The sequence below is a fragment of the Fundulus heteroclitus genome, chromosome 4 (assembly GCF_011125445.2).
Source record: "Fundulus heteroclitus isolate FHET01 chromosome 4, MU-UCD_Fhet_4.1, whole genome shotgun sequence".
In the NCBI taxonomy this organism is placed as follows: Eukaryota; Metazoa; Chordata; class Actinopteri; order Cyprinodontiformes; family Fundulidae; genus Fundulus; species Fundulus heteroclitus.
Genome location: NC_046364.1, coordinates 15,824,329 through 15,852,237, shown reverse-complemented (window position 1 = coordinate 15,852,237; position 27,909 = coordinate 15,824,329). Strand labels below are relative to the sequence as shown.

At 42.3% G+C, this 27,909-nt stretch overlaps 1 protein-coding gene across 1 annotated transcript; it reads left to right on the top strand.

Moving 5' to 3' along the window:
* Positions 1-28: 28 nt before the first annotated feature.
* On the top strand, positions 29-27,909 carry galns (galactosamine (N-acetyl)-6-sulfatase). The gene is made up of 14 exons (XM_012850792.3): positions 29-188; positions 336-459; positions 1,562-1,636; positions 2,961-3,063; positions 4,481-4,624; positions 5,379-5,445; positions 6,781-6,908; positions 7,959-8,098; positions 8,182-8,285; positions 12,035-12,177; positions 12,680-12,782; positions 19,479-19,600; positions 25,781-25,898; positions 27,037-27,909. Exons 1-14 carry the CDS (start codon positions 72-74, stop codon positions 27,121-27,123), a joined length of 1,575 nt encoding a protein of 524 aa, XP_012706246.2. The 5' UTR covers positions 29-71; the 3' UTR covers positions 27,124-27,909.

The window sequence follows — 27,909 nt, the reverse complement described above, 5'->3', positions numbered from 1 at the left end:
ACGCTGGTGGTGTCCCTGAACGCAACAAGCCTCTTCCGTGATGCTGGTGCTCATATGACCACTGCACAGCTATGCGAGTAGTATCTGCAGCAACTTTCATTCTCCTCAGCGTAACGATATGTTGTTCCTTGACAGAAAATCCGCCAAATGGTTCGTCTCCAAACATTATCATCATGCTCATGGATGACGTAAGTTATTTATTTCTGACTGATTATACGTATCAACGATCAATGCATCAGGTCTCCTTACTTTCTCTATGAACACTGTGTTGACTTCTCATTTCTGCGCATATTCCCTGGTAAACACGTGACTGGTCTCCTCTGCTCTTTTTGCAGATGGGCTGGGGGGATCTGGGGGTGCTTGGTCAGCCCTCTAAAGAGACCCCCAATCTGGATGCCATGGCAGCTCAGGGGATGCTCTTAACAAACTTCTACACCGCCAATCCTCTTTGTTCTCCATGTGAGTCAGCAGAGACATTTGTGAGAGAATCTGAGTCAAAAGGGACTTGTTTTTATTTCAGATTAGGTCATTTTGATTGCTCTGTTCGCTTCATATAATTGTGTCTGGTTCGACGGTTAAATAACAGCCTGTCCACGATTTGAAGGTACATATTTCCATGGGACCTCTACTTCTTTTTTGCTTCATTAAAAGATTAAATGAGAGTCTTGTTTGCGCAATATGCAGGAAGGCAAACATGGTCACATGACTGCTGTCACACATTTTTTTTTAATCTCTTTAAACGCTTATTCATTCTTGATCAATAGAAGTGATGAAAAGCAGCCACATTTCACATGCAACAGTACATCAGATGGTTAGCATGACGGTAAACTTGACAAACCAGTTTCCCGTCGTTGTTTTCTCCATTGGTTTTACTATGTACAGCATACTGCCTGCTGGTGAAAGGCCCTTTGCTGAAAATAACCCCGAAATCTACACATTTTGTTCATCATTAATAAAGCCAGAAGACACACACTCAGAGAAGGAATGGACCGATTTGGCCACAGTTTGCTACATATGCAGATTTGATATGTGGGGAGGTGCCATATTTGAAAACAGGCGTCAGAAGACAAAAATGGTGCCTCCATGACTTGAGTGACGTGTTCCAGGCAGGAGGCGAAGCGTCCAACTCAACAGTCGGTCATCACAGAGAGCGAAGGTTACAAGACGCGTTAGACATCAACACCAGCCCTTCAATGAGCTAGGCAGTGGAGGATGCATGTGGCCAGATGGTTATATTTCTTAATGCTCATCATGTGGGCCATGCAGGTGTCACAGCGATCAAATTTTGCAAGCAGTGTTTGAGGCCAACAAAGTCCTGATTGCCCAAGATAGATCAAACAGAGAGGGTTTTCTTCTTAAACTCTTAAGACTTAAATAAATCTGTATTCAGCATCTTAACAATAGTAGTGTTATCGTGAACCGTGGCTTTTAAGCAAACCAAGTTTATTAAATCAAGTCTATGAATGTTGTTTCGATCAGTGACTATCTCAAATACTAATTTGCTTGCTGTCGTGAAGAACATTCAAATTAACTGCATAAATATATTTATTTTTTTCTGTAGCACGAGCTGCGCTTCTCACTGGGCGGCTGCCTGTCAGGAATGGTTTCTACACCACTAACGCTCATGCCAGGAATGGTAAAGTCCCATCATGTTTTTGCTTTATAATTGTTCTCTAAAATTTCATCGTTCTCTATATCGTGTACAACCAGGCCGTATTTTGCATCGTAATTATGGAGTATGGTGAAACCGTACAGTTACCGATTTCTTCTGGTTTTGTTTATAGATCATCAAACAAATGTTATCAGACCAAGATTAGCCTGAATAAATGCTGAATGGAATTTTCAAATTAAGATGTTATTAAAGTGAAAAAGCTATGCAAAGCGATTTAGTTTCATATGAAAATATAATCGTCCCTTTCCCACCTGTTGTATCACAAACTAACTGTGATTAACAACGTTTCTTTGGACCCGTTTTGCTTAGAACACCCAGGCATGGTTTATCTCTAATCTGTAGACTTAATAAATCTGTTAAATAGAACTTGTCTGACAATATTAAACATTCATTCAGTCTGAAAAGGGCTAAAATATACAACACTTCAGGGCTCCAGTGATCCAAGTCAACAAAGACAATATCTAAATTCAACATTTATGACTCTAAAACATGTTTCCGATTAGACTCTGGGGAAATATTACATCCATGGATGACTTCCAAGGTAAAAAGCACTTAACAAAAAATTTAAATAAGGCCCATCTCACTCTTTCCTCAAATCTCAAATAAATATTCTGTGGACTGAAAAGATGAAAGTTTAACTTTCTGGATGCTATGCCTCCCATCTGGTATAGAAACAACACAGCAAAAATGAGCACCACACCGATACAAGTGTGATGGTCTGGGGCTGCTTTGTTGCTTCTGTAAAAAAAAAAAAAAACTTGCTGTAATTGATGTAAACAGGAATTCTGCTTTCTGACACAATATCCTGAAAGGGAATATCTGGCCATCAGTTTGGGACCTTAAACTCAAGCGTACATTAGTTATGCAGAAGGAAAATGATCTAGAGCTCGCCAGTGGGTTCACCTCTGATTGGCTAAATAAGACCAAAAGGAAAACAAAATGAAAGTTTTGGAATGGCCTAGTCAAAGTCCTGACCTAAATCCAATGGCAGTGCTATAGCATGACTTTAATCAGACCGTTAATGCTTGAAAACCCTCCATTTCGGCTGAGTAATAATGCTTCTGCAAAGACAGGTGGAGCAGGTTGGTTAGGAAAGCTTTCTTTTCTTTAATTAAATTAAATCATTTGAAAAATGCATCTTGTATTTACTCAGGTTATCTTTGTCCCAGTTAAGCGGGTCAGAATAGCACAAATGAAACAAATCTGTAAGGTGGAAGTACTTTTACACAGGACTGTATTTTTGCATGTAATTAAACGCTTTCATATATATTTTTTTCTGTGTCTGTAGCTTACACGCCCCAGGAAATAGTGGGAGGAATCTCCAAGGACGAGATTTTGTTGCCTGAAATGCTAAAGAAAAAAGGTTATGTCAGCAAGATAGTTGGCAAGTGGTGAGCTTTGAATTCTTTCCTAAGTTTTTAAGAGTTTATGATCTGCACCAAAAGGAGCATTCAACTAGAAAAAAAAAAAAATCAACCACTCCATAAACTTTAGGACATCAAATCAAAGCAAAATCTAAATAATCAATCAAGTTATCAGGATAACTACTTTCCCTGTGGCTCTAAAATCTACTGGAGTTTTAATTGTAATTGCTGCGCTTTGATCAGACGAGACCAGAGACTCATCAACAAACACTCCCATTGTGTCTGTGGAAAAGCGCCTCATGCACACTGTTAAGCATGGTGCCGGGTCTGTGATGCCTTTCAAAGGACTGGGGCACTTATCCAGAGACATTGTGCACCAGTATAGAAACAAGATTTGACCGTATCCTATGGACAAGGGAGGATATTACAAAATATTGGCTGAACACATATTTTCAAGTTAAAAGGTTGACGTTTTTCCACATTTTCAGTGGATGAATGTTCTACCGCAATAAAAGCTGAATTCATTTTAAGGCTTTTTAAATGTCTGTACTAGAGGGTGTCAATCGTTGTGGAGGGGGCTGTATGTTGCATCTTCAAGAAATCTGCTTCTTAATTCAGTGTTTCTCCCCTTTTTATTTTTCTTAGAGAACCAACTAAGCACAACGGCTTGTGTAACAGTAAAAGTCAAAATGATCTAGGGTAACGAAACAGAACCATATTCAAGAATATTTCAAATCCATCTACAATTATAGTATTTTCCAATCTCATTAATGGTACTGACTAATGACTAATAACATTTGGGTATGTACAGTTGGATAACTTGGATTTCTATAATAAATGCTTTTTATTGCAAATATTTCTATGTTGTATTTAATAATTTCTATCTGTTACCAAAGGATTATGAGATTTAGTTGTACAACAAACTTTTGTAAAGTACTTTTGATTAATATCTTTACCTTATTAATTTAGTATAAGCTTACTAATCATGAACTTGCATTCTCCCGTCAAAGTAAAAGTAAATAATAAAACTGTATAATTTTTGACTATCTGCTGTGTAGAAAATTAAAGGTTGTTGTGCATGAAACAAAAGGAGCAATAAATACAGTTTGGCTCAACCTGATCAACTCTGTCAAAATCCCAGAAAATCTATGAAATTCCTGCAAGTTCCACCCTATTGTTGTTGGACGTGTGTATTTTTTTACAGCTGGAACAAATATGCAGACACGATCACCAATCTATCCAAAACTGATTGCCTAATCTTTGATTATGCAAATAATTATGTTGCAATTATACAAATTGCGACAGCCCTAGATGTGTGGATAAAAAGCCGTGTTGCTGTAGCTTAAAACCCAAAGAACTTCTGCATACATGACAAACACGTTCCTGTGATCTGAATTAGTCTGATGTTAGACGGCGTTTAAGAATACCTCGTTTGTTAATGCAGGCACCTGGGCCACAGGCCACAGTACCTGCCTCTGGAGCATGGTTTCGATGAATGGTTCGGCTCCCCAAACTGCCACTTCGGCCCTTACAACGGCTCCGTCCGACCCAACATCCCCGTCTACAACAACTCCGAGATGATTGGAAGGTAGGATTAAACACACAGACGCTCAGCAGAGACTGAAATTCAATAAAAGTCTGTTTTCCCCCACTCGACTCAGTTGTATAGTTTGTTTGTCTGCTCCTGTGGATGAGCTCAGTGACTCCCCCCCCCCCACCCACCCACCCTCCATCTACACTTCCTCCTCTGTACCAGCTGGGCCTGTGTATTCCATTTTCCGCCCATTTGTTTTCCCCAAAACAGCCATATGTGTATTCAGGGTCATTGGAGCCGGCAGCCGGGCGTGTTTTTCGCTTAGCTGTGGGTTTAATCAGCGCCGCATACCTGGGCCCTGGACAGAAGCAGGCGTGCGCGCGCACGCACACACACACCAGAGAGGCGCGCCTGTGCAGGGACACACACACGCACACGCCCTCCAGAGACGGCAGGTTGCGCCGCCTCTGTGCGAGGACACCTGGAGGAAGTGAAGCATAAGAGAGAGATTTCTGTCACCGCTTCCACGCTTCAGCGGCGCCTCATAACAGTTCCCGCTGCTCCGCTTTGCTGAGACTTCGCACATATGTCTTCCCCCCTCAAAAAAATAAAATAAAAAATCCTGCAAACACCACCAACAAGTGGAAAATTAACTTTAATTGTCTAAATGATATTATTTGCACTAGTTTAATCCACTTTAGAAGGTGGTTAAAAGTCCTTCTGGTCCCCTGAGAGAGGAGGTCAGGCCTAGTTTAGTTGGGATGATGGCCATGAAGACTTCAGTCATGCGCAACATTTGCTTCCACAGATACTTTGAGGACTTTAAGATTGACCTGCGGACTGGGGAGTCGAACCTGACTCAGATGTACTTGATGGTGAGTCAACACTTTACTAACGTCCCGTTTTCCACGCATCTGCCTCAGATCATCCGAGGCTCTTTTGTTTAAAAACTGCTGGTTTTCAGCCTACTCAGAAGAAAAGAGAACGGCGTGACCGAGGACTATTTCTGACAGAGGCATGAAAGCGCAGAAACAAATTGTCTGTAACAAATTAGAAAAGGCAGTTTTATTGTTGCAGCGCTTTCACCAGTGGAGGTGGATTATTGACTTCTTCACACTCTTGCAATGAATCTACATCAGTCTCTCCTATTATGTCCCTATAACAGGATCAAAAGCATCACGCTGAGGCACACTGCATGCTTGAGAGGTGTAATTTATCTCCACATTAGGAGGATGCCTCAGCTTCTTAAAGCTCATATTAGCATGTCTTTGGAGGCTCGACTGGTGTCAGATGCACGCCGTTTTTGGACTGATGCAAAAAAAAGGAAGTTCTGAAATGCAAACTTTTATTTAGGATTTTTTTTTCCAGCAGTATATTGCAATAAAATCTGTTTAAATTTGCGGCAAGCTCTAAGTGTCTTTAAAACCATTTATTTAGGTTGTTTTTAATTATCAGATGTATTTTATTAGACTTTTAAATGATTGTGAAACCCATTCATGGTTTTAATCAGATTTGTTTAGAATTTAGTCATTGAGAGAATCAACTAAATTATCTTTTTTTGTGATCAAATATTTTACTGTGCATCTACAAAAGTAGAAATTACACAAAATAACCAAAGTGCTTTATCTTAAGACATAACATGACTTGGTGGAGGAACCTTTATTGGGAAGCACACAGCTAAGACGTTTCTAGGACTTTGTCACCTATTTTACTCATATCTCGGTAGTACAGTTTATTCTATCTTCAAAGGACCTAAATTTATTAATACCAGTGCTAAAAATGGACTTATTTTAGTCATTATTACAAAAGTTGATTACAAAAAAGGAAAAAAAATAGGAATTTTGACAGCTTTTATCCAACTTATTTCCATCATTAATGTGTAAAAAGAAGTGATATCACTGTGCATCTGATATAGAAATATCCATCAGTCTGGTCTGTGATCTATTTTTTTAAAATTAATTTAAGGGTTTAAAAATCACCAATAATAGATTTGACAATCAGGACTTCTTCGGCTCATTTAAAACAAAAAGTTCTTATAAAAACGGAACGTCTCCAACGAATGCATTTCACTGCTTGGCTGCCGAAACCGGCACCTCGAAACACGGCTGAGACAACTATTTACTTTGAAAGTGAGAAAAGCGCCTACGTAGTGACAGGGAAACCGTTAAACCTTTGCATGTTCGGTGACAGTGAAGCTCCCACCTCTGCAGGAGGGAATCGACTTCATACGACGACAGACTGAAGCCAAGAAGCCCTTCTTCCTCTACTGGGCTGCTGACGCCACTCACGCTCCAGTCTACGCCTCCAAAGGTTTCCTAGGGAAGAGCCAGCGGGGCCGGTAAATAGAGCTGCACCATTAAATCAATCACAGTTGTGGCAATATCAGTTTTTCTTTTTTTACAATATGTCAAGTGTCGTGGTTTCACTCTCTGCATGGTAACAATACTTCATATTTGGCCGACTGGATCCTTTTCATCTTCTTTTGCACGCGGCGCACACTATGTGGAGCATCTGGATTAATCGTAACTGATATCATCATCACTATATTCAGCCACAGAAGCTCAATTATATGTTACCCTGATATCGTGATGCGGTACTGGTGGGCTAATCACTCCCTCGCAGGCTTTTTTATTATTATTATTATTATTCCTTTATTTAACCAGGAAAAGTCCCATTGAGATTAACAATCTCTTTTTCAAGGGAGTCCTGGCCAAGATAGCGGCAAAAGATTACATTACAAATCACATTACAGTTTACAATAACATCTATCTAAATTAGAATTTCATAAAACAGTTACAAACCATAGATCTCATTTCCAAACTTTTGAGCAATCGTTTCAAATGTCCGATCGGAATCAAATCCTTCAACTTCCAGTCTTTCTGAAGATTTTTCCACGCTGTGGGGGCAGAGTACTGAAAAGCTGTCTTTCCAGCTTCAGTGCGGATACTAGGTACATACACAAGAAGAAGAGACTCTTGAGAACGTAGAGAATACAGTCCAGCCGCTCTTGGTTGAATGTACTCACAGAGGTATGAGGGGAGCAGACGCAGAATGCCCTTATAAATGATCATATACCAGTGAGTGAGTCTACGAGTCTCTAATGCTGGCCAGCCCACACGTATATAAAGTTCACAGTGGTGTGTGCGAGGCTTACAATTTGTGATAAATCGCAGAGAGGCATGGTAAATTGAGTCTAACATTTTTAAAACTTGATCTGGGGCATTAATATAGATTAGGTCACCATAGTCCAGAATGGGTAAAAACGTTGCAGCTACCAGTCTCTTCTTCGACTTAAAACTTTTTTTTTTAGCTGATCCTCCGCCCTGCTCCAGGTTCGTTTCATAAAGTAAGTGAATGCATGTGCTGAGGAGGACTGTGTTTGCCTCAGTTACGGGGATGCGGTCATGGAGCTGGACCACAGCGCCGGGCAGATCCTGTCGCTGCTGCGGCGTCTGGGCATCGAGAAAAACACCTTCGTCTTCTTCACTTCAGACAACGGAGCGGCTCTAATGTCGGGCCCGAGTCAAGGTATTCCGTTAAGTCATTTACGTTTCGTGTTTGTCATCGTGTGACGGCTCGAGTCACGCTGTCAAATGGCTGCGATTCCTCAGGTGGCAGCAACGGGCCGTTCCTCTGTGGGAAGGAAACGACGTTTGAAGGGGGCATGAGGGAGCCCGCCATCGCCTGGTGGCCTGGACACATCGAGGAAGGCACAGTAAGCCCGACTTCATCTTTCGGCTGCTGTCTCACTGACATTCTTATTGTGAGACTTTTAGAAAAAGTTGCATTGTTGTCTGGAAAGATGCAGGCCTGAGTAATGTAAACCAGGTTGTGAGAGAAAGACTAATGATTCCACTAATGTTATTGTTCAAATAACTCACCTTTTGTGTGTGTTGTGATTGATTTCTGTACCCTTTGGGACTTACATGTGCACCCTCTGATCCGCTGGCACAGTTCGATTAAAGAGGGCGCTACTTTTATCAGAGCTGGGATTTTTAGAGACGTCTTTTTAACTGTTCCCTCGAATACGTTTAGCTGAAATAAATGCCCCCGCTCTCTCTTATCCTCCCCCCCCCCCCTCCACCTCGTTTCTTTCTCCTTCCCATTCCCCAATATAACCCCGTCGTCCACCCCACCCGCGCCGCGATCCCCTAAGCCTGTGCGTTCTGCAAATGACTTTTAATTGTATTAGGGGCAGCTGTGACACGGGGCTGTGACGCAGAGGGATTTTGTGGAGGAGCGAGCGGAGGCTGCAGTCTGCAGTAAGCCTTGCCCCTGGCTCATCTCACAGGGTTGTGCTGGGCCCTGATAGCGCAGCCGAGTAGCGAGGGAGAGGGGGATTTGGAGCGTCTTAAGCGGCTAATCTGTTTGTGTGTTTGCTGAGGTTGGATTGAGCCGTAATGAGGACTTCAGTATCTGAATATGCCAGGCGTTCAGGATACAGGATAAAGGAATGGGGGGGGGGGGGGGGGGGAGCAAGGGGAGAAGTAAAATAGGTGCGCAAGAAAAGAGAGCAATGGTGGAGGCTGTTGCGTTTTCAGTACTTTGCTTTGCTGCCACTGTGACGTGTTGCTATTGATTAACCTGCGTGTGCAGAGGGGGGGGGCGTGACTTGGTAGATGGACTCAGCTGTTTGCTTAACAGATAACTTTTATAAATCCTTCCATTTGCGCAGCACAATGCAAACGGATGTTTGTGTGCGTTTTCTATACGCGGTTACATTTGGGTTCAGTTGAAGCTCTCCTGGGCTGCGATGACAAAGCTGCTTTGTAGGAGCTACTGTACTCCACAGATCTGGATTTATCGCCGCTGCATTGTTGCACGGGGGGGAGGACAAACCAGACACGAGGTCGGCCTCTCTCTCTCTTAACGCTGAAGTCTTTTGAACTCTCTGCTGATCTGGGCTTTGTGAAAGCCCCCCCCGAAAGCCCTTGGAGATGAATGCGGGAGGCGTATAAGAAAGCCTTTTATAAAACAGGGATTTTCAACAGGTTTCTTGTAATCAGGGGAGACCGCAGATTCATCTTCCCCATCAGAAGCGGAAAGTTAAACTTACCAATTAGTGTGCGGGAACTTTTCTGCGGTGTGTGTGTGTGTGAGCATCGGAACGGGGGGGAGTGGGGTGGCTGTCGAAACAGATGCAGATTCAGCATCCTCCTGGTCCCAGTGGAGGAGGAGGAGGAGGAGGAGGAGGAGGATGATAAGTGGCGGTGGCTGTATGAACAGAGACGGGGAAGTGGGTGGGCTGTCAGGCCCAGCAACATCAGGAAGCTTCCCAATCCCTTTTGTTGGTTTATCAGTGGCAGACACACATCCATACGATGGTGGAGATGGGGCTGAAGGCGCTGCGTCCTCCGATAAACAACATGACTGCAGAGAAATAAAGGAGAGAATGAAAATGTGAGGGTTTAGAAAGTGATGATTCGAACAAAACTGGGGGGGCAAGGAGGCGATGAAGGAAAAAAGTTCTGGACAGACCGCAGAGGATGCCACAGCTGAGTTCTCCGTCTGACCAGTCTGAGTTTTAGCTTTGTGTCTGGTAAGTTATTAACGCTCAAATGTCGCTGGTGTTTCTCCTCTTTTTCATTTGTCCCGTTGTCTTTAATGGCAGACGCTTCTGCAAGGGGCTGAAAGACAGAAAAGCGAAGGGAAGAATTGAATCCGTTGGCGTTTGTGCTTTTCAGAGAGAGTGTCTGGATGTGCGGATAGATCATGCAACTCGCTGCAGAACTATTTCTGTGGCTGCTTCTGTGGATACAGAAGAAAAGAGGAATTCATTTCAGTGCTCTGGAGCACGCACGCGCACGCGACCGTGTGTGTGTGTGTGTGTGTGTGTGTGTGTGTGTGTGTGTGTGTGTGTGTGTGTGTGTGTGTGTGTGTGTGTGTGTGTGTGTGTGTGTGTGTGTGTGTGTGTGTGTGTGTGTGTGTGTGTGCGTCTGCGCGCGTGCCGGCCGCCGATAGGAGCGCAGCGGCACATGGCGCTGCAGCTGCACAGGCCTGATAGCGCTATCTGATTGTGAGCGTGCCGTCTCCCTCTAAGGCTCGCTCAGGAGAGAATGGAACGGAAGATCAAGGATGACAGCGAAAAAATGGCGTTTTATCTGAAAATAGTTCAAAGTTTATAAATAAAATAAAGCTTTTCACAGCCACTGGGAGAGGGAGATAAAACACCAGCTCGCTCCTGCTCCGGCAGCCTGCTTGCCCAGGCCGCGTCCTATCCCATCCTTCCTCTCCTCTTTTTTTTTTTTCCTTCTTTTTTCCATTTTTTTTCCTCCTCCTCCTCCTCCAAAAAAAAAACTAATTTATGGAAGGGAAAGGCATTCTGGAGTTTTGATATTAAACCAGCCTGTAGAGATTAGAGGGGAAACTGATGAAATACAACTCTTCTTCTTCGTGTGAGCATCCCTGTGTATTAATAACATGCTACCATAATCTCTTTGATTCCAGAGAGTCGAGTCGACAAGTGGCATATTATGAAACCCTTTGGACAAATGAACAGGATGAAATCGTAGTTGGCATACTGGTGTCGGTTCACAGTCTATTATAAAAAGGAAACGCATGTTGTAAAGTGAGGTGACTGTGATTTGTTGTCTTATTATGCACCAATCGGACATCAGCCAGACATCTAAATCAGACAGTTTTTCCCCGGATCCGCCGTGTTTACTCACCACACACACTACCTCACGATACCTCTGCTCCGCCTCCTCCTCATGCTGCCTTCACCAGCCCAGGAACAAACTCTCCTCTATGGGAGACAGGGCCTTCCAGGCAGTTGGCCCACAAAGTGTGGAGGTCTTTAAAAAAAAAAGGCCATAAAACATTCTTGTTTAAAGAAGCCCTTTAGAAACTTTATTCTGATTTTATTTATGTTAATCTATTAATGGTGATTGTAAAATGCTGTTTTCATTTCTGCACTATCCCGTGGGTTGTTTATAGCCCTCTGCTCTGTAACACTTTGAGGTTTCTTTTAAATGTAAAGTGCATTATAAATAAAATGTATTATTGTTATTATTATTATTATTATTATTATTATTATTATTATTATTATTATTATTGAGCAGCAGATCAAATCCTAAAACCCTGATTTTTATTTATTTTGTTGTTACACAATTCATTAAATGCATTAACACTAAGACCTATCACTAGCTCCATTCTTTAAATGCATGTCTTTTTCTTTCACTTTTCACAAGCGCAATAAAAGTTGAGTGAGGCACTTCAAGTCTTAAATGAAGATTATCTTTTGGTTACTTAATTTTACATTGGATTAAAAGCTACTGCGTCTGTCAAAGAATGAGTAGGACAATGTTTTTCTTGCTAATGTGTTATGGTCCTTAATGAAGGGGGAAAAAGAATCAGAAACATCTGGTTTCACCTCTGTATCAGCTGTTTCCACCCGGGAAAAGCCCGATTGGTGCATCTCTACTACTGTGATCATATTTCTTCATATCCTTCATCCCGGTGCAGGTGAGCCTCCAGCCCGCCAACGTCATGGATCTGTTCACCACCAGCCTGTCCCTGGCCGGCCTCAGCCCTCCAGATGACCGAGCGCTGGACGGACTGGACCTGACGCCAGTGCTGCTGAACGGCTCCCACCAACTGGACAACAGGTGAATAAAAACGCTCCTTTCACCCGTCCTCCCTTCTCAGGTTCTCCCAGCTTCTCCCGCGGGACCCCCAGCCTCTCGCCGGCTTTGCCATGCCTCATAATCATCAGTAAGGTGATGCTCGTTAGACGTCTAGATTATCCCAGTTGACTCTTGTCCCTGGCAGAAGGTCCATTAACAAACCTGAAGGATTTCTGGACATTCAAATCAATAAGTGAATAATGAACAAAGTGCACAAGTGTGAATTTAGACCCACGGATGGTAAAATGCAAGAATGAATTTGAATAAAAAGCAACATTGTGCGAGTAAAGCTTTCTCAGAAGTTGAGCTTTGTTTTTATAGATTTAAAAGAACTATTATGATCCTTTTGAGTCATAAGCTAAAACGGTAAACGTGGCGTTAAACCATAAACACCACAAAATTTATTTCTTCCTGTCCAGTTCAAAGTTAGTTCCTGTGCCGAGGTATAAACCGGAGCCTTGTGTGTGCCTTCTTGTCTCAACAGACCCATTTTCTTTTACCGGGGGAACGAGATGATGGCTGTGAGGCTCGGACCGTACAAAGCACACTACTGGACCTGGAGCAACTCGCGGGAGGAGCTCCAGCACGTAAGGCGCCTTTCCTCTCAACGAGCCGTGTGTCCCCCCCCCCCCCCCCCCTCCTCCGCTTCCGTACTTCTTAATTCGCCCTGTCACGTCGCGTCCCCGTCGTCGAACCCCTAATCTTTCCGGAACACACCAACACTTCTCCTTGTTGCCCGTGTTATCTCAACAATGGCTCATCAATTGACTGCTGTGTACATCAGAGAGGAATGAATATTAACGAGGAACCCCCCCCCCCCCCCACAGGCGTCAACTGGCGTCGTTCATCAACCAGTTGACTTGTTTGTTTAATCTCAGGTGGAACCCCCTACACCCCCCCTCCCCCCCAAACCATTTACATACCACCATCCCCTGCTCGTTCTTCCACGGAGTCACGCCGAGCCAGTGTGGATCAAACACGTCGGGAGAAATGGGAACTCTACCACCAGAGAAGCAGAAGAAGATGTCGTCTTTTTGTCTCCCCTTTCTCTCCCCTCCGTCCACGACAACGCGTCCTCCTGTCCTCCCTCCGCGGCTACGCTTTTCCCGCGATCCAGTTTGTTTTATGCCCCATCGGTCGCTTAAATTGCTCTCTCCTTCAGGGCCGCTGAATCAATAGCAGCCTTCTTTATCAACTCAAGTGAACTGAAGTGGAACTTCACAAATAATGGCGTCTGATTGCCTGTGAGTTGCCTATCGATTTGCTGCGTGTATGAATGCGGGCGGGAGAATGTGTGGGGGTGGGTGGGGTGGTGGGGGGGGGATGCATTGAAGAGAACGCTCACAAAGGTTCCTCATGCAGAGGTGCTCGTCCGTTTGTGCGTCAATGAGCAAGTTTTGAATCTCTGCAGAAAAAAAAGGTTAAATCTCCACGTTGCTTTTGTTGTTATAATGGCTGGATCCTTAAACCGCGCGCTCGCGTGGGTATCGACTAAAAACTACATTGCATACACATCCACCCATTCAACCGAGCCGCACATAAAAAGTCTACTGGCTGGGTATCTTGTTCCCTGTTCGCGATTTATTTGAAATCATTGATCAACAGGTTAGATTTTAATAAGTTACCAGAAGACTTTGGAGGAATCGCGCTTTAATAAAGAGGGGGATACTCAATTAGTGGCAGATTTTTAGGTTTTCTTTGGTCAGACAGAGTTTATTTAGGAGGTTTAGATTTACTCCTCCGTCGACATTCCAACCTTTGCTTATGAGATGCGGATCGTGACCCAAAGAACAAAATCCTGGACACGAGCACCAAGAGCTGGGTCACACTGCAACAAGTCAGTAAAATGCTCTTGAAATGAGTGTATTCGCCCTTAATCTGAGCAGGTACATAAGATTATCTGACAATGGAATGAGTATTTTGACCCCCAAAATAAGATAATTACATATACAGCACTTGAAATAAGATGATGGAGATGAATTGTTTCTATTTTAAGTGCACAAATGTTACTGCTAGTTCTCTTGGCCGGCTCAGATCTAGAACAAATGCACTCATTTCAAGAACATTTTACTTACATTTAGTTCCCTTTTTGCAGTGGATTGCTTATGTTAGCTCTGCTCTGCTAACGTGAGGAACTCTGAGGAACCCTGTCTTTGAGTGGAGGTGCTGCTCCTCGCCATCCAAAGGAGTCAACAGAGGCGATTTGGGTATCTGACCAGGTCCTCCTGGGAGCCTTCCTAGCTAGATTTCACTGCCATGTCCCACTGAATAATACAAAAAAATTAATATAAACAAAATGATTAACTTGTGAGCCTGAACAGATATTCCTACCCACTGGTCTCTATTTGATCGTGACGGGACCTTTTATCATGAAACACTACTTGGTCTGCTGTTCAGATGAATGACCTGAGATATTTTCTGGTGTGATTGTAACCCCCGCTGGGCCTTTCTGGGTTGATGCTGCAGACGCTCCTGCAGTTTGGAAGCCAAGCTGATGCTTTGGGCTCTGTGTTGGGTTTCCTGAGCCTTTTCTGAGTTCTCAGTTTTTGTGTTGCAAAGCGTTGCCTTGTTGCAGGTCTTCATCTTGGAAAAACTGTCTATGATGGGACAGTGTTTATTATAGGACAATGTGTGTTAGTTACTATGTCAGTAGTTTTTCAGGACCCTCCAATGCAACAATGTCACACAGCTTACCTCCAATCAGCATGAATATTATGTCAGTTCTGAGTAAAGTTAGCCATTTATGGTGCTTACTAAAGTATGAGAGATTATGGCTGCGTCGGGAGAATAAAACTACAGATTTGAAGAAGGTTCTGAAATAGCTTTGGAGAAATTAACACATCTCACTGGTTCTCAGCTAGACAGCTTTTGGCCCCAAGCCTCAGCACATTTGACAATTTATGGACTATCTGAATGAGAACCAATCCTGATTATAGGATTGGTTAAATATCCTGCCAGAATCACGACAAGGACCATGTTGTTGGCTACCCTGATGCTGTGGGACGTTTAGCCAAATATTAGTAAGGATGTATGTATAATTCTGACACTGTGTGTATTTGAGAAAATCCTCAGTAAGTTCAAACCTGTGCACCCGGTGCCAGTGCTTGAAAGTCGTTGATGTTGACGATTCAAACAAAATTGATATTAATAAATGCTCAAAATGAGTGTGTGGATGTAAACCTCGAAACTTTATGTGGATAATTTTTTTATTGTTGTAGTCAGAAGAGGGGCAGGAGCAGGCAGAAATCTCTTGTTATATATATTAACAAAATGACTTCAGGAAACAGGCATGTTTCCTGAAGAAACATGTTTAGTCCAGGCTCACCAGAGTTTGTTCATGTATGCCATTCCTACACAATTCACACAACCCCTCAGAATGTCCTCTTGGTCTCTCCCTGAAGGAAGTACAGACAGGGGTTTATATGGAGTATTCTAGACAGCTGTTTACATCACAATAATTATTCTAGACACCATATAACATTCTTGATAAACAACTTTTGACGCCACATCTGGCATTGAACGCTGTTTTGGTCCAACAGGTGTTTCCAGATATGTCGCCCAGAAATCTTAACAGTAAAGTTAAGGTGTGAGTGTTTCTAATCACTATTAGGTGAAAGGTCCGTGTGCCGTTTATACAGACGCTTCATTCATTACATATTTCATTAGTATAAATGAAAAATTTAATGGATTATCTGTCCAATGTTCTCAAATGACAAACATATTGAAGGAATTTCTAACCCACAATATTGATGAGATTCCTCCCCTCCCCCAAAAAATAGATACTTTAATTGTTGCTTTTTCCCTAAAAATAAAAGCAGAATAAAATATCCCCCCCTCCCACCCCTGGGTGGTTCTGCATCTTATCTTGTCACAACTGCTGTGCTTCAGTTTGAAAGTAGCCTCGCTGGATCTGTGCAGCTAATGTCATGTGCGATATGGAGCTCTCGCTGTAATATCTTTGGCACAAGAAACAGAATCAGACAGATACACAGAGCAGGCTTTTCACGCTGCTCCTCTGGGATGAGATTCTGTTTTTTTTTTTTCTTTTACTCTTCTCTGCATTTCTGAGCAGCTGGCTTCAAAAGACAGGACAAGTCTGAATGAGTGGAAGCCCCTATGTGTGTGTGTGTGTGTAGGTGGGGTATCAATCCTCACTTTTGCGCCTTCTCTCTGTTCTGTATGTATTTTGAGGTGCTACAATGAGTGGTCCCAGAGGGGGGGCAACCGCAGCACCTTACAGATGAATGCTTTTTCAATATTAGTTGTGCTCATCAGAAAGTGTGTGTGTTTGTGTTCGTGCATTCAGGCAGGGGGGCAGCTCTCTCCGGGGGGTTTCTGCAGGAGAGAGTGTGACTCAATCAGGCTGCCAGCCTCCTGAGAATGGAGTCAGGGAGCAGCAGCAGCAGCACCGGAGATGAAGAGGAGGCAGGAAAAAGTGTTCTGTTTCAGAGACTCCAAAACCCCCTTTGTGATGCACCAGCAAGTCGCTCCATGAATAACACAACAGATTGGAGGACAATATTGCATATAGACAGTGTAACAATGAGTAATCAGCCCAGGGTAGCAGGTGGCTGGAAGCAAAACTCGCTGGTGTTTGCAACGGAGTGCTTTGCAGTTAGCTGTAAATTTCAGAGAAAAGTCACAATTTATTGGAAATATCTAAAATGATGCCGGTTGTCCAAACAGAAGTTCGCTGAGAGTTTGATTCCCTATTTTGGAGTTTTGAGTGGCACAGAGAGTAAAAGCAAACCTGCTTCCTGTGAGACTGACCTCGGGCTTTATGTTGGCCCTTTTGGGGCACGCTGACCCTTTGTTTGAAATTTATGAGCGTTTTGCAGCCAAAAGCGAGCAGATCTGCTGTTTCCTGTCAGATATTTTATTCGCACAGAGCAGAACCTAGGATTTCCTTATATATCTGGATGATTCATAGTCTGCTTTTTAAGAACAAGCTGGCAGCAAGGCAATCTTTTCCCTTTTTAGAATGCAGTATCTTATTAAGTTTAATAAATACATCTGCGTGTGCATGTGCACACCGTGGCTTATTTTCTATGCAATCAAAACAAAGTCATACACTTCTTAGAATAAGTCACATTTCAGTGATATTTTTGTATCCACATGTGCAAAAACTTTACATCCTGCAAGTCCTTTGTGCATCTAAGACCCGATCTAAATGACAACGGTTGTCATCATCTGGTTATCCACTCAAAGCGTATGATTACTTATCACGGTCACTCGTTTACAAACCATTTGTAGAGTCCTAAAGGCTGAGCGGTGATTTCTCTCAATCAGACTCACGCCTACAGGAATGAATTGACTGAGAGCAAAGGAGAGCTCGCTGTCCAAAGAAAGTAATTTGCCTCTTGATTAGCCTGTTGTACTAGTACCGTTTCTGATAGATTGATAGATGGGAGCGCAAATATTCACTTTCCCCCCTGCTAATGGAATGCATCAAAATAAAAAAATCCTGCTTTCTTGCAATTAAATGCATTTTTCTTGATGTACTTGCTTAGGCACATTGGATGAATGAATATGGGTAATCTGGTAATTCCTTTATTTGCTTTGGGATTCAAAGCTGCTATCGCTATCAACTAATCTACGATAGATTATTTCTGACCAATCTTTGTTATATTTTGTTACTGATACTTTGCAAAAAGCTTGATCAGTGCATCTCTGAATTAAGTCCACTTAAATCGTGGTCTGAGTGAATACTTGATTCTGATTGGCTGCAGAGTGTCCGTTAAAAAGTGTTATAACACACCTATAAATAGTTCCGGTCAAATAGCCGGATTGTTCTGAATTATTGCTCTGGCTCAAAGGTTAGCTTTTTTTTTTTTTTTTTTTTTTTTGGCTCAAAGGTTAGCTGGTAACGGCAACGCGGTTGATGCTGGTCACCTCTGCAATGCGTCACAACGAGAGATATTAAAAAGTTCTCTCAGCCGCTTCTTGTTGACGTTAACTGTGGGGAAAAAAACATGAAAGTATTAATAATTGATTTTATACTTATTTTTCATACGTGACCATTGTATAAGCAGGATAATGCCCGATGAGGTGTCCATTATCAGAAATTAATGGACTTCGCCGAAGCAATGGTTCACGCCTCCACGTCGTCCATTAATCTCTGATAATAGACACCTTGTTGGCCATTATCTCTTACATATTTACTTGGTAGTCCCACTGCAAATTAGGACTGCAGGATATAATGAAAACACACATTTGTTATGTTATTGATATTCATCTGCCATTATGTTATTAGTCACAATTAAAAGTCATTTTCCTCAATCTTCTGTTGTTTTTTTTTGTGGTCACCGTGTCCCCGCCCCCCTCTCTGAACTTTAGCATCTCGTTAAAAGGCATGGTTCAGTCAAAGGCCACATCCTTGGCCTACAGATATTAAATGTATCAAACTTTATAACTTTATATATCAGGCCACCAAACGTTTGTTTGAACATGCAAAGTTGCGCGCATTAAGATTGACGAAAGCAATTGTAATTTGATAGATTATATGGTTATTTTCATGGGTCGAAAGAGTTTTTAAAAAGATTATTATTATTTTCACTGTGTAAAGTTATTTGGCCACGCCTTGTTTCTTTATTGTTTGATTTCAAATAAAGAGCTTGAGTTTCTTGTTATCCTTTAAGTGGCCTGAAGCAATGCTTCATCAGACTTTTTGTTGGATTTTTTTCCCCATTTATTTTCATTCCAGGTTTTGAGCAGAATTATGTTTTCTTCCTTATCTGTAACAGGCATGAAAAGCTCCTAAACCCTGGAATGAGATGGTGTCATGTCCATGCCTAACATGCAACCTAGCAAACAACCATTTTTAGACTGGATCTTTCAGCACTTTGCTGCAGTGACCCTGTCACAAAGACACAGTTGGTTCCTGTTTCCTTGGCTTAAACATTTAAAAATGCCATTAAGAACGTTTTTTTTTTTTAGGTTTAAAAATGTCTTTGTTTCTACCCTACTTTATAAAGACGAATATTAGGCATTATACTGGAAAAAGCAAAAAAGAAAACTAATGATACAATTTAAATAATCCCTTCTGAAAGACCAAAGTACTGTTGAATAAGGCCACCTTGAAAGATTACACTAAAAGTCTAGCTCCTTGAACTGATAATGTAATGACTCTGCAATCATACATCTGTATTTATTTTATTTGTGTGTGTGTGTATATATATATATATATATATATATATATATATATATATATATATATATATATATATATATATATATATATATATATATATATAATTTTTATTGTTATTTAATTTCTTTTGCAGGGCATAAACTTCTGTCCGGGTCAAGAGGTTCCAGGTGTGACAACTCATGACCAGAAAGATCACACACTTCAACCAATCATTTTTCATCTGGGGCGGGATCCTGGAGAGAAGTACCCACTCAGGTTAGTCGTCTTGAAAGATACAATCAAAATCTATCACCGGTCGAAGGACAGTGTACGAAACAGGGCTGTGTTTACGCGTGCCGCTGAAGAGCAGGGGGGGAGAAAAAAAACAGGAGAGGGAATAAAGATAGAAGGGGTGAGGAGTTTAAATGTTGTTTGGCTGCTGTGCAGAATGTGCGTGAGATCAATGGAGATTCAGCGGCACGAAAAAGAAGGGAGCGGATTGATCCACTCAGCTGGAGCGCGCATGATTACACCCTCCTCTTTGTGATTGCAAACAGCTCCTTAAAGATCGCTATCTGGCCATCAGGCCTCCTCCGGCGGGCTGCTTGCAGGTTAAAACTGCAAGATAAATTGTTCAGGCCTAAATTGAGAGCGAGCGCTGTTTAATGCGTTCTGCGTGGCTCAGGCTGAGCCACGGGGAGAGTTAGGACCTGCCGATGCCAGAGGACACGCACGCCGCCAAGGATGACTGAGACTATTACTAAATAAGGATGCAAAGATAAACGAGCATCATCTTTAACTGTTTATTTTCAATGCAGGCTATTAACAGGATCTTTTAGGGGGAGGGGTCTCAGCCTGATACCATGACTAATACATTAATATAATCTCAAAACGCTTTGATGGGAGAATATTCTTTTTATGCTTTCTGGCTCCCTCCTGGCATAAAAACCTCCTACACTGACCTTTTCTGCTTTCTGACGCGCTCTGCTTTTCACATTCTCGCTGTGGCCTCATCTCCCCCGTCTCTTGGCTTCCAGCTCCAAGCCCTTTCAGTTCTGGAGTGAGATTGGATGATAAAACATTAATGTTGTTTTTCATTTGCCCATCCTTTACCCTTGCTATTCACTTAGAAGAATTGGAAGAAAGAAAAAAAAAAAAGAGGCAAGATCCAATCAATATGCAGCCATGTGATGAGCTGAGTGCAGGCAGAGACGCACACACATGGCTTATTTTTTTACTTCTGCAACAAGAGGTCATGAGTGTGTCTCCAGGGTTGCACTTTTAATGCACCAACCCTCTTTAATCTTATTAATGCCACTTTATTGAACTTTTGTGTAGCTTTCCCTGGGGCTCTGCAATTAGTTCGGACGTGCAATCTATTTTCTGTTTCCTTCTAAATTATCACAAAAAAACATTATAATCAACGTTCACATTGAAAAAGCAGTGACAACGAGACTGTGTTGGCCGCTGCAGCTTTTCTCTGCTTGTTTTGAACTCAGTATCCTAAATATTGGATGTTTTGCTTTTGAAGGGTTACCTTTATATACTGGTTAATGTCAGATATTTACATACTCTGTCTTTTATCACTCTCTTTAGACATTATGGGTTTCCCTCCTCAAGGTTCTCACTTTAGTTTCCTGGAATTTTGGCCCATTCCTCGGGACAGAACCAGGGTCGCGCCCCAGATTTAACCTCCTGGCTGATGTCTTCAAATGTTGCTTCAATATTTCCTCTAAAACACCCGCGGAATGTGATGCTGCCGCCCCTATGCTTCATTGTTAGGGTTTGGTTTCAGGCTAGCTCTTAGCATTATGGCCAAGGTTTTAATTTTTGTTTCATCAAAGTCGTACCTTAGGATGAACCAGACTTATGGAGGTCCACAATCCTCTTCTTGATATCTTGGCTGATTTATTTTCATTTTCCCCCCCCCCCCCCCATTAATGTCACACAACGAAGCAGGGAGTTTGACAGGCTGCATAGGTGTACCTCCAATTCATTCAAATGTTCAAATTATCTGGGCTTTCTCAAATTATTTAAAGGAAAAGCAGCCTTATTGTATGTAAACTTCTGTTGGTCCTAAACGTCCTTGAGAATAAAAACAATTAAACTTTTATTATTCAGGCCTTTAACAAATACAAACATTTTTTTTACCAAGCCTAACCGACATAAAACAGGAAGAATTTAGTGTCGTGTAGACAGTTTTTATGGTGTATGTAAACATCCGGGTCCCTCTGTTCATCATCCATATGATTCGACATGTTTTAGGTAATTAAAAAAAACTGTATCTGTATTTTAAAACTTGGAATTCAGAAAAACATATGTGGAAAATGTGACCCCTTTGACATGCAGCCAAGTAGTCGCTATACGTAACGGGGATTTTAATTATGACTGAAATAGGCCCTGATAGCTCCAGCCTTCCCCATTGGTAGCTCGTCTCTCTGCCGATGTCCCTCTGCTTCCACTGGGGACCTTCCTATTTAAGCCTGGCTGTGTGGGTACTGTCCGTGTCCTCCCAGGTCCCCCAGCTGGACTGGCTGCCTGGCCATCATTAATCTCTGTCACCACCTAAAGAGCCACTTAAGATGATGTAGGGCCTGTCTGCACGCATACCTTCAGTACTGTCGCAGGGCGTGATGCAGCACAGAACACACACAAACACCGCCCCCCCCCAATCATCCCAAGTTAACCAGAAAAGCAGCGCCAGTCATGATGCTGTCACCCGGATGATAACTCGGAGGTTATATAGTCGCCGTAGCTTGTTGGCCTCTCGGTAACTGCGGCCCGAACCTGAAGAAGCCCAGCGTGGGGCCATCTGTTCGGGCTGAAAGGCGAGGCGCCTACCAGAATCCTGCAGCTCAGCATTGCTGAGAGCTTCTGCCCTGAGATTAACACATCCCGCTTTTCTCACCACCCACCTCAGCTCGTGTCCCAGGAGTCCCTTCCCCATCGCCGTCGCAGCCCCCAGCCGCCGCCACACCGCAGGGGCAGCCCCCGCGGTCGGGCCTGGCCTCATCTGCTGCCTGCCACCAAGCCCTCGCGTCTCCAATCAATAGTCCTCGCTGAAGTGCTCAATTTCCACCAGGGTGGAGAAGACGGCGGAGGGGAGGGGTGGGCAGGACAGATGTATTTGATTGTCTCCTCAATTCCCCCACCTTCTGCTACTGTGTGCTTGTTTGGAAACGAGCGTGTGTGTGTGAGTGTGTGTGTTCCCGCAGTAGCGTTATGAATCAGTAATCAGAGCGGTGACACACCTGAGCAATGCCCTCATCCCCCTTGGGTGCCATACATTATAAATCAAAAGAGTGCATTTGCATAGAGCCTGCTTATTATTCCAGATTTTGCCTCTACACAAGTAAGCTAAGGGTTATAATCATGATAATGAGCGGTGCTGACTGTGAGCTTTTCATTAGCCGTATGCGGAGGGGGGGGCGCTGGAATAAATGATATTATTAGTTTTTGATTTAGAGGTCTGCGCTGTGAGCTTTTCTCCTGCGCAGACAAAACAACGGAAAACTTTGGACGCCGTGCAACTTTTTTTTATTTTTATTTGGGTTTTTTTCGACGGCGTCCCACGTTGTGCCCGGCACAAGCGTCCGATTAGGCTCCTTCACGTACACGGAGCAACAGATGCCGAGAAACGACGAGCAACGGGCGCAGATCAAGATCAGGGAGAGAAGCAGAATTCGGCATTTGCTAGATAGCATCTGCAATTTAATATAAATGTCTGTATTTTTATCCCCCCCCCTCTCCTTTTAACCAGTCTGTTTTCCCCCTGAAACACAATGCGCTGTGGCACACGAGGAGAGAGACTAATTACAGCCAGCACACTACCAGCCAAGTAATTGTAGGCGAAGTAAAGAACAAGTATCGAGGAAAAGGAGCAGGTGCTCGCTGATGGAGGAAGCCTTGCTGCCCGGTGGGAGATCTAAGAGGGGAGGGTAGGTGTGAGCTGGACAGGGCCCAGGGTTATTACTCTAATTGACACTTCACCTCACACACATGCACACGTTCCCCAGGGGCCAATCAGAGCGCCTCGGCTCTGCAGTGGAGGGATGGATGGAAGGCTGGCACAGGTGCTGCCGGCGAATGTATCAGGGGTGTAATTGCACTGCTGATATTTGTCTATCCCTGTGTCACGCCACCAGACGCCAACCCACCGCCCCCCCCCAACACACACACACACACACACACACACACACACAGAGCCCATTAACCCTACAGGTCCTATTGAGAGCAGCGTTCCTTTGAAAGCCTTCAGGGCCCCTGTGTTTTACACTCTGAATATAATAATGCACAGAGGTGCTCGCGCTCACTGGTGTCCAACAGCAGTAATTGAGAGACAGGGGATGTGATGGGGGTTACATAGTTCACCCTGCTGAGTGTGCTTTACCAGAGCCGGCCAGAGCACTGTGTGTGTTTACGCATTTATGCCTCAGTCCTTTGTTGAGAACGCTGATATAATGACTTAAACTGCCTTGTGTGTGTGTGTGTGTGTGCGCGTGTGTGTGTGTGTGTGTGTGTGTGTGTGTGTGTGTGTGTGTGTGTGTCTTAGACATCAGTGGTAGACCAGATAGGCCAAAAGAGGTAAGTGATCAAACCGGTCTTGGATGTGTTGGTTGGGACTAAAACTGCACATGACTGCATGTGACACTTTTTTAAAGCTCGCAGCCATGTTGTTTTCTATAAAGTAGTTGGTAGGTTGTTGAAAAAAGTCACAATTAGAGCAAAAAGAATCCCACCTAAAGTCGATCCAGTTTAAACCTAGTTTTGACCGTAACGTTTCAAAGCACAAATAATACATTTAAAGCTTCTCGCATGTCGTCCTGATTTGTTGTCTCTTCCTCTTATTCGTTTTTGTAAGTCGGTTAGCCTTTAGGTTTTGGTCCCCAAATAAATGAAAGTTTCAAATGAGGTTCTGGGAATATGCACTGGCCATGTTTTTTCTTTTCATATTTTGTTATCCGGTAACCATGTAGAAATCAGTGCTAGAGATGCACCAATCAATCACCCAGGGTTCAGCTCTGATCAGCAATTGGCTGGTCAAATGCAGTAAAATAATTTTATTAAATCCATCAAAACTAAGAAATGCACAGCTTTTGATAGCATATAAAGACACATTATTATTATTATTATTATTATTATTATTATTATTATTATTATTATTATTATTATTATTATTATTATTATTATTATTATTATTATTATTATTATTATTATTATTATTATTAGAGATTATTAAAACCCGGGTAAACGCTGGTGACTCTCAAGAGTGTTACAAATCAAAGTTCTGGATATGTTTTCTGCATCTAATGTAGCATTTATCCTCTGTACTTCACCTAAAAACCTAACAAATATGTTGGGTGGACGTATGAGGGGGAAAAGTGTGCATACCCTTAAAGGGACTGGAAGTATTTTACTTATCGATTAGCTGCAAGTTTGCAGGGATTACAAAGGACCAAAAATAATTAGATGAAGGTGTCAATCAAAAGAATATTCATTGGAGTAAATTTTTGGAGAGAAAAAAAATGGACCACGATAAGAGAAACTGAGTGTTTCATCAAAACTGATGAAAACACAGACAGAAACTGGTCGGGGAGGCTGCCGGCAAGCCAGCACTAACACAGAGGGAGCTGCAGCAACTTCTAAAATATGCTGTTTGTGTTCTAGATGTGACGACGATCTCCTACATTTACATTTTGCCTGGGTGAAGAAATAGGATGGCAAGACAGAAGCCAAAACAACCCAGGCCTAGCTTAAATCTCTAGAAACAACCCTGTTGGACAATGTGTCCTGGTCTGATGAAACCAAGTTTTAACTTTGGGGCCACGATTCTAAGAGTGTTTGGCAAAGAAGCTGCAATAAGCATCGCCAAAAGAACGTCGTACCCACAGTAGAGCATGGTGGTGGCAGTATTACGCGCCGCAGTGTCTTTTCTTCAGCTGCTGCTGCTGCACTTTTTGTCAAGGTGGCTGAAATTATCAACAGTTACAAATGACAATCAGTCAATCAATGACCTGAAGAGGTCTTAGGACAAGATATGTCTGCACAACCCGACTGGCTTGGAGAAAGAAGAGTGGGGAAATATCTCTACCTCACGTTACAAAACAGATAGATAGGCTGACACTAAAGGTGCTTCGACACAGTTTATTAGTTTAAGGTTGTGCACACTTTTAACCAGGTCATTTGAACTTTTTTATGTTTTTTTCTGCTACACAAGATGAATGTCACATTGAAGGTGGAAAATCCTAATTTAAGTTTTTAAAGTCTCAAAAACCCGACCATTTACCAGGTGGATTTAGACTTAAACTTCTGGCATTATCACATTTTTGTCAGACCCCAAAGAAAACCAGAAATCATTCCCTGGAAAAGCCTGATGGTTACATCTCTGGTGACTTCATTAAACAACTGCCAGCAGGTTCTGGTTGCTGCCATGATTAGTATCACGTGTGTTTGCAGTGTTTTATCCAAGGAGTACCAGGAGGTTCTGCGCAGCATCTCTGCGGTGGTGCAGCAGCATCAGAAGACTCTGGTGCCCGGCATGCCCCAGCTCAACATGTGTGACCTGGCCGTGATGGTGAGAGTCCTGCCACTAAAACGAGTCCAGCACTCGGTACCGGGTCATCCGCTAAATATGTCTGTGCTGATAAGCTTTTCTGGAGGTGACGGCTAACTCTGAAGTGTTCAGAGAGTTGCTCCGTGTGCGGTTTTCTCTCACTATATGGTCGATTTTAGTTATATGAAAAGTATCGTTTTCAGGCTGTTTTTTTTCTTTCTTACTTTAAATAAATTACAACAAGTATAAAATGAACAGTTAGGCCTATTTGCCACAACAGTGGCATGTGTTAAACTATAAAATGTGTATCTGAATAGAGAACCAGAGACTTTTGTGCTATCTTGCTTTTTTGTAGTTGATGATTTAATGAGCAGAGTAAGATGCATTTATCTGCTTGTGTTGCAGTTTTTTATTTATTTTTTATTTTATAAATCTGCTTTAATATTATTTAAAGATCCTGGTGTGACCAGTGTGTTCTTATAAAGGCTGCCAAAGTGTCTTTACTCTTGTTCATTTACGCCATAGCAGTGCCCCCTTGTGGTCAGTCAAAGAAAGATTCTTAATCTATTTATATTGCTCTGGTAAACATAATTAGTCTTATGTAAGTTGAATATATATATTTTTAAATATGGCTCTTATTTTTAACAGGCACTTTCATGCTATTGACTGGATATTAAGGTTAATTTTAAGGTAAATGTGTAAAATAAGCATAATTACACACAAAAGGGCTATAACTTCATTGTATTTTTATCTATAAATATTTTTTGTCTGGAAATCATGACTTTAATAAGATTTTTCCTAGAATTTCTGATATATTAACTAACTGAAACGTGGATGATCCTGGTCACACTATTGCAATAAAAAGTGATTTCTATATTCAGTAGAGATACACACTTTAATAATTCTGTAAACAACAAATATTTTTGAAGGTATTCATGCTTTTTCTCATTTGCTGTAATAGATTCATTATTTTCTACTGGCAGAGGATGCACATTAATGCACACACACACACAAAGACGTCCAAAAAAATGATTTGGTTTTCTCTGCTAATAACATGCATTTAAGTTCCAAAATAACACCAATACGCCGTTCTAAAGATGAATAACTTTAAGGGTTTCTATTGCTTTGTAAGTTTTTTTGGTACTGCTCTCATTTACAGAACTGGGCCCCTCCTGGCTGTGAAAAGTTGGGAAAGTGCCTGAAACCACCCAAGTCTGCGCCCTGGAAGTGTCTCTGGCCACACTGAAACAAACGCCCGAGCAAAACTCAGAGCCGAGGACACAAAACCTGCAGATGTGCCTTACGACATGTTATGATCATGTTGTTTTTACTAAAGTTTATTTTTAATATCCTTTATATTGCAGAAACTGATATGAGATGAAATCAAGGGAAATGTGGTGCTTTATAAACTAAACATTAAAGGGATGCTGAAAGGGATGATCTATTTATGCTGAATGAGTCTAAAACAGAAACAGGCACCCTACATCTTTCACTCTTTCTATTTTGCACTGGGAAAAAAATTGTTATGAAGACGGGTTTTATTATGATGTACCATGACTGTTTGGAAAGCTATGAAGTAAAGACACAAACAGCCAACGCATGAAAGTTGTTTTTTATTTTCTCTTTAATGCTTTTCATGGTTTGATCATCTCTTGCTTAGTCGAACTTTTTCATCATGGTACCTCAGCTAAAACCACCAGGTGCTGTAAGATCCAAATGTAAAAGTGGGCCTGATTACACTTTTACAGATGCTGCTTTTAACTGTTGTAACTATTTACCTGTCCTCATGAGGGCAGCTCAGAACTTCAGGGCATTATTAACTAGTCTCCTAAGGGAATTTGAGTCAAGTAGGCCTTAAAACCCCCCGTTGTAAACCATTAACCCTTGTTTTTATGCTCTGGACTTGTTTCCTATTTATTCACATTGACCTTAGTGTTCTAAGCATTTACATCTCTGGTTATTTGGGATATTATTTCATTGCCTTATGTTAAAAAGTACTGTACAACCTGTTTATAAAGTGTTTTGTAATCAA

Coding starts and splice junctions, on each gene's coding strand:
- galns (XM_012850792.3), top strand. CDS start 72: ATGCGAGTAGTATCTGCAGCAACTTTCATTCTCCTCAGCGTAACGATA. Junction 5,446..6,780: donor TGACTCAGATGTACTTGATG/GTGAGTCAACAC, acceptor CCACCTCTGCAG/GAGGGAATCGACTTCATACG. Junction 12,178..12,679: donor TCCCACCAACTGGACAACAG/GTGAATAAAAAC, acceptor TTGTCTCAACAG/ACCCATTTTCTTTTACCGGG.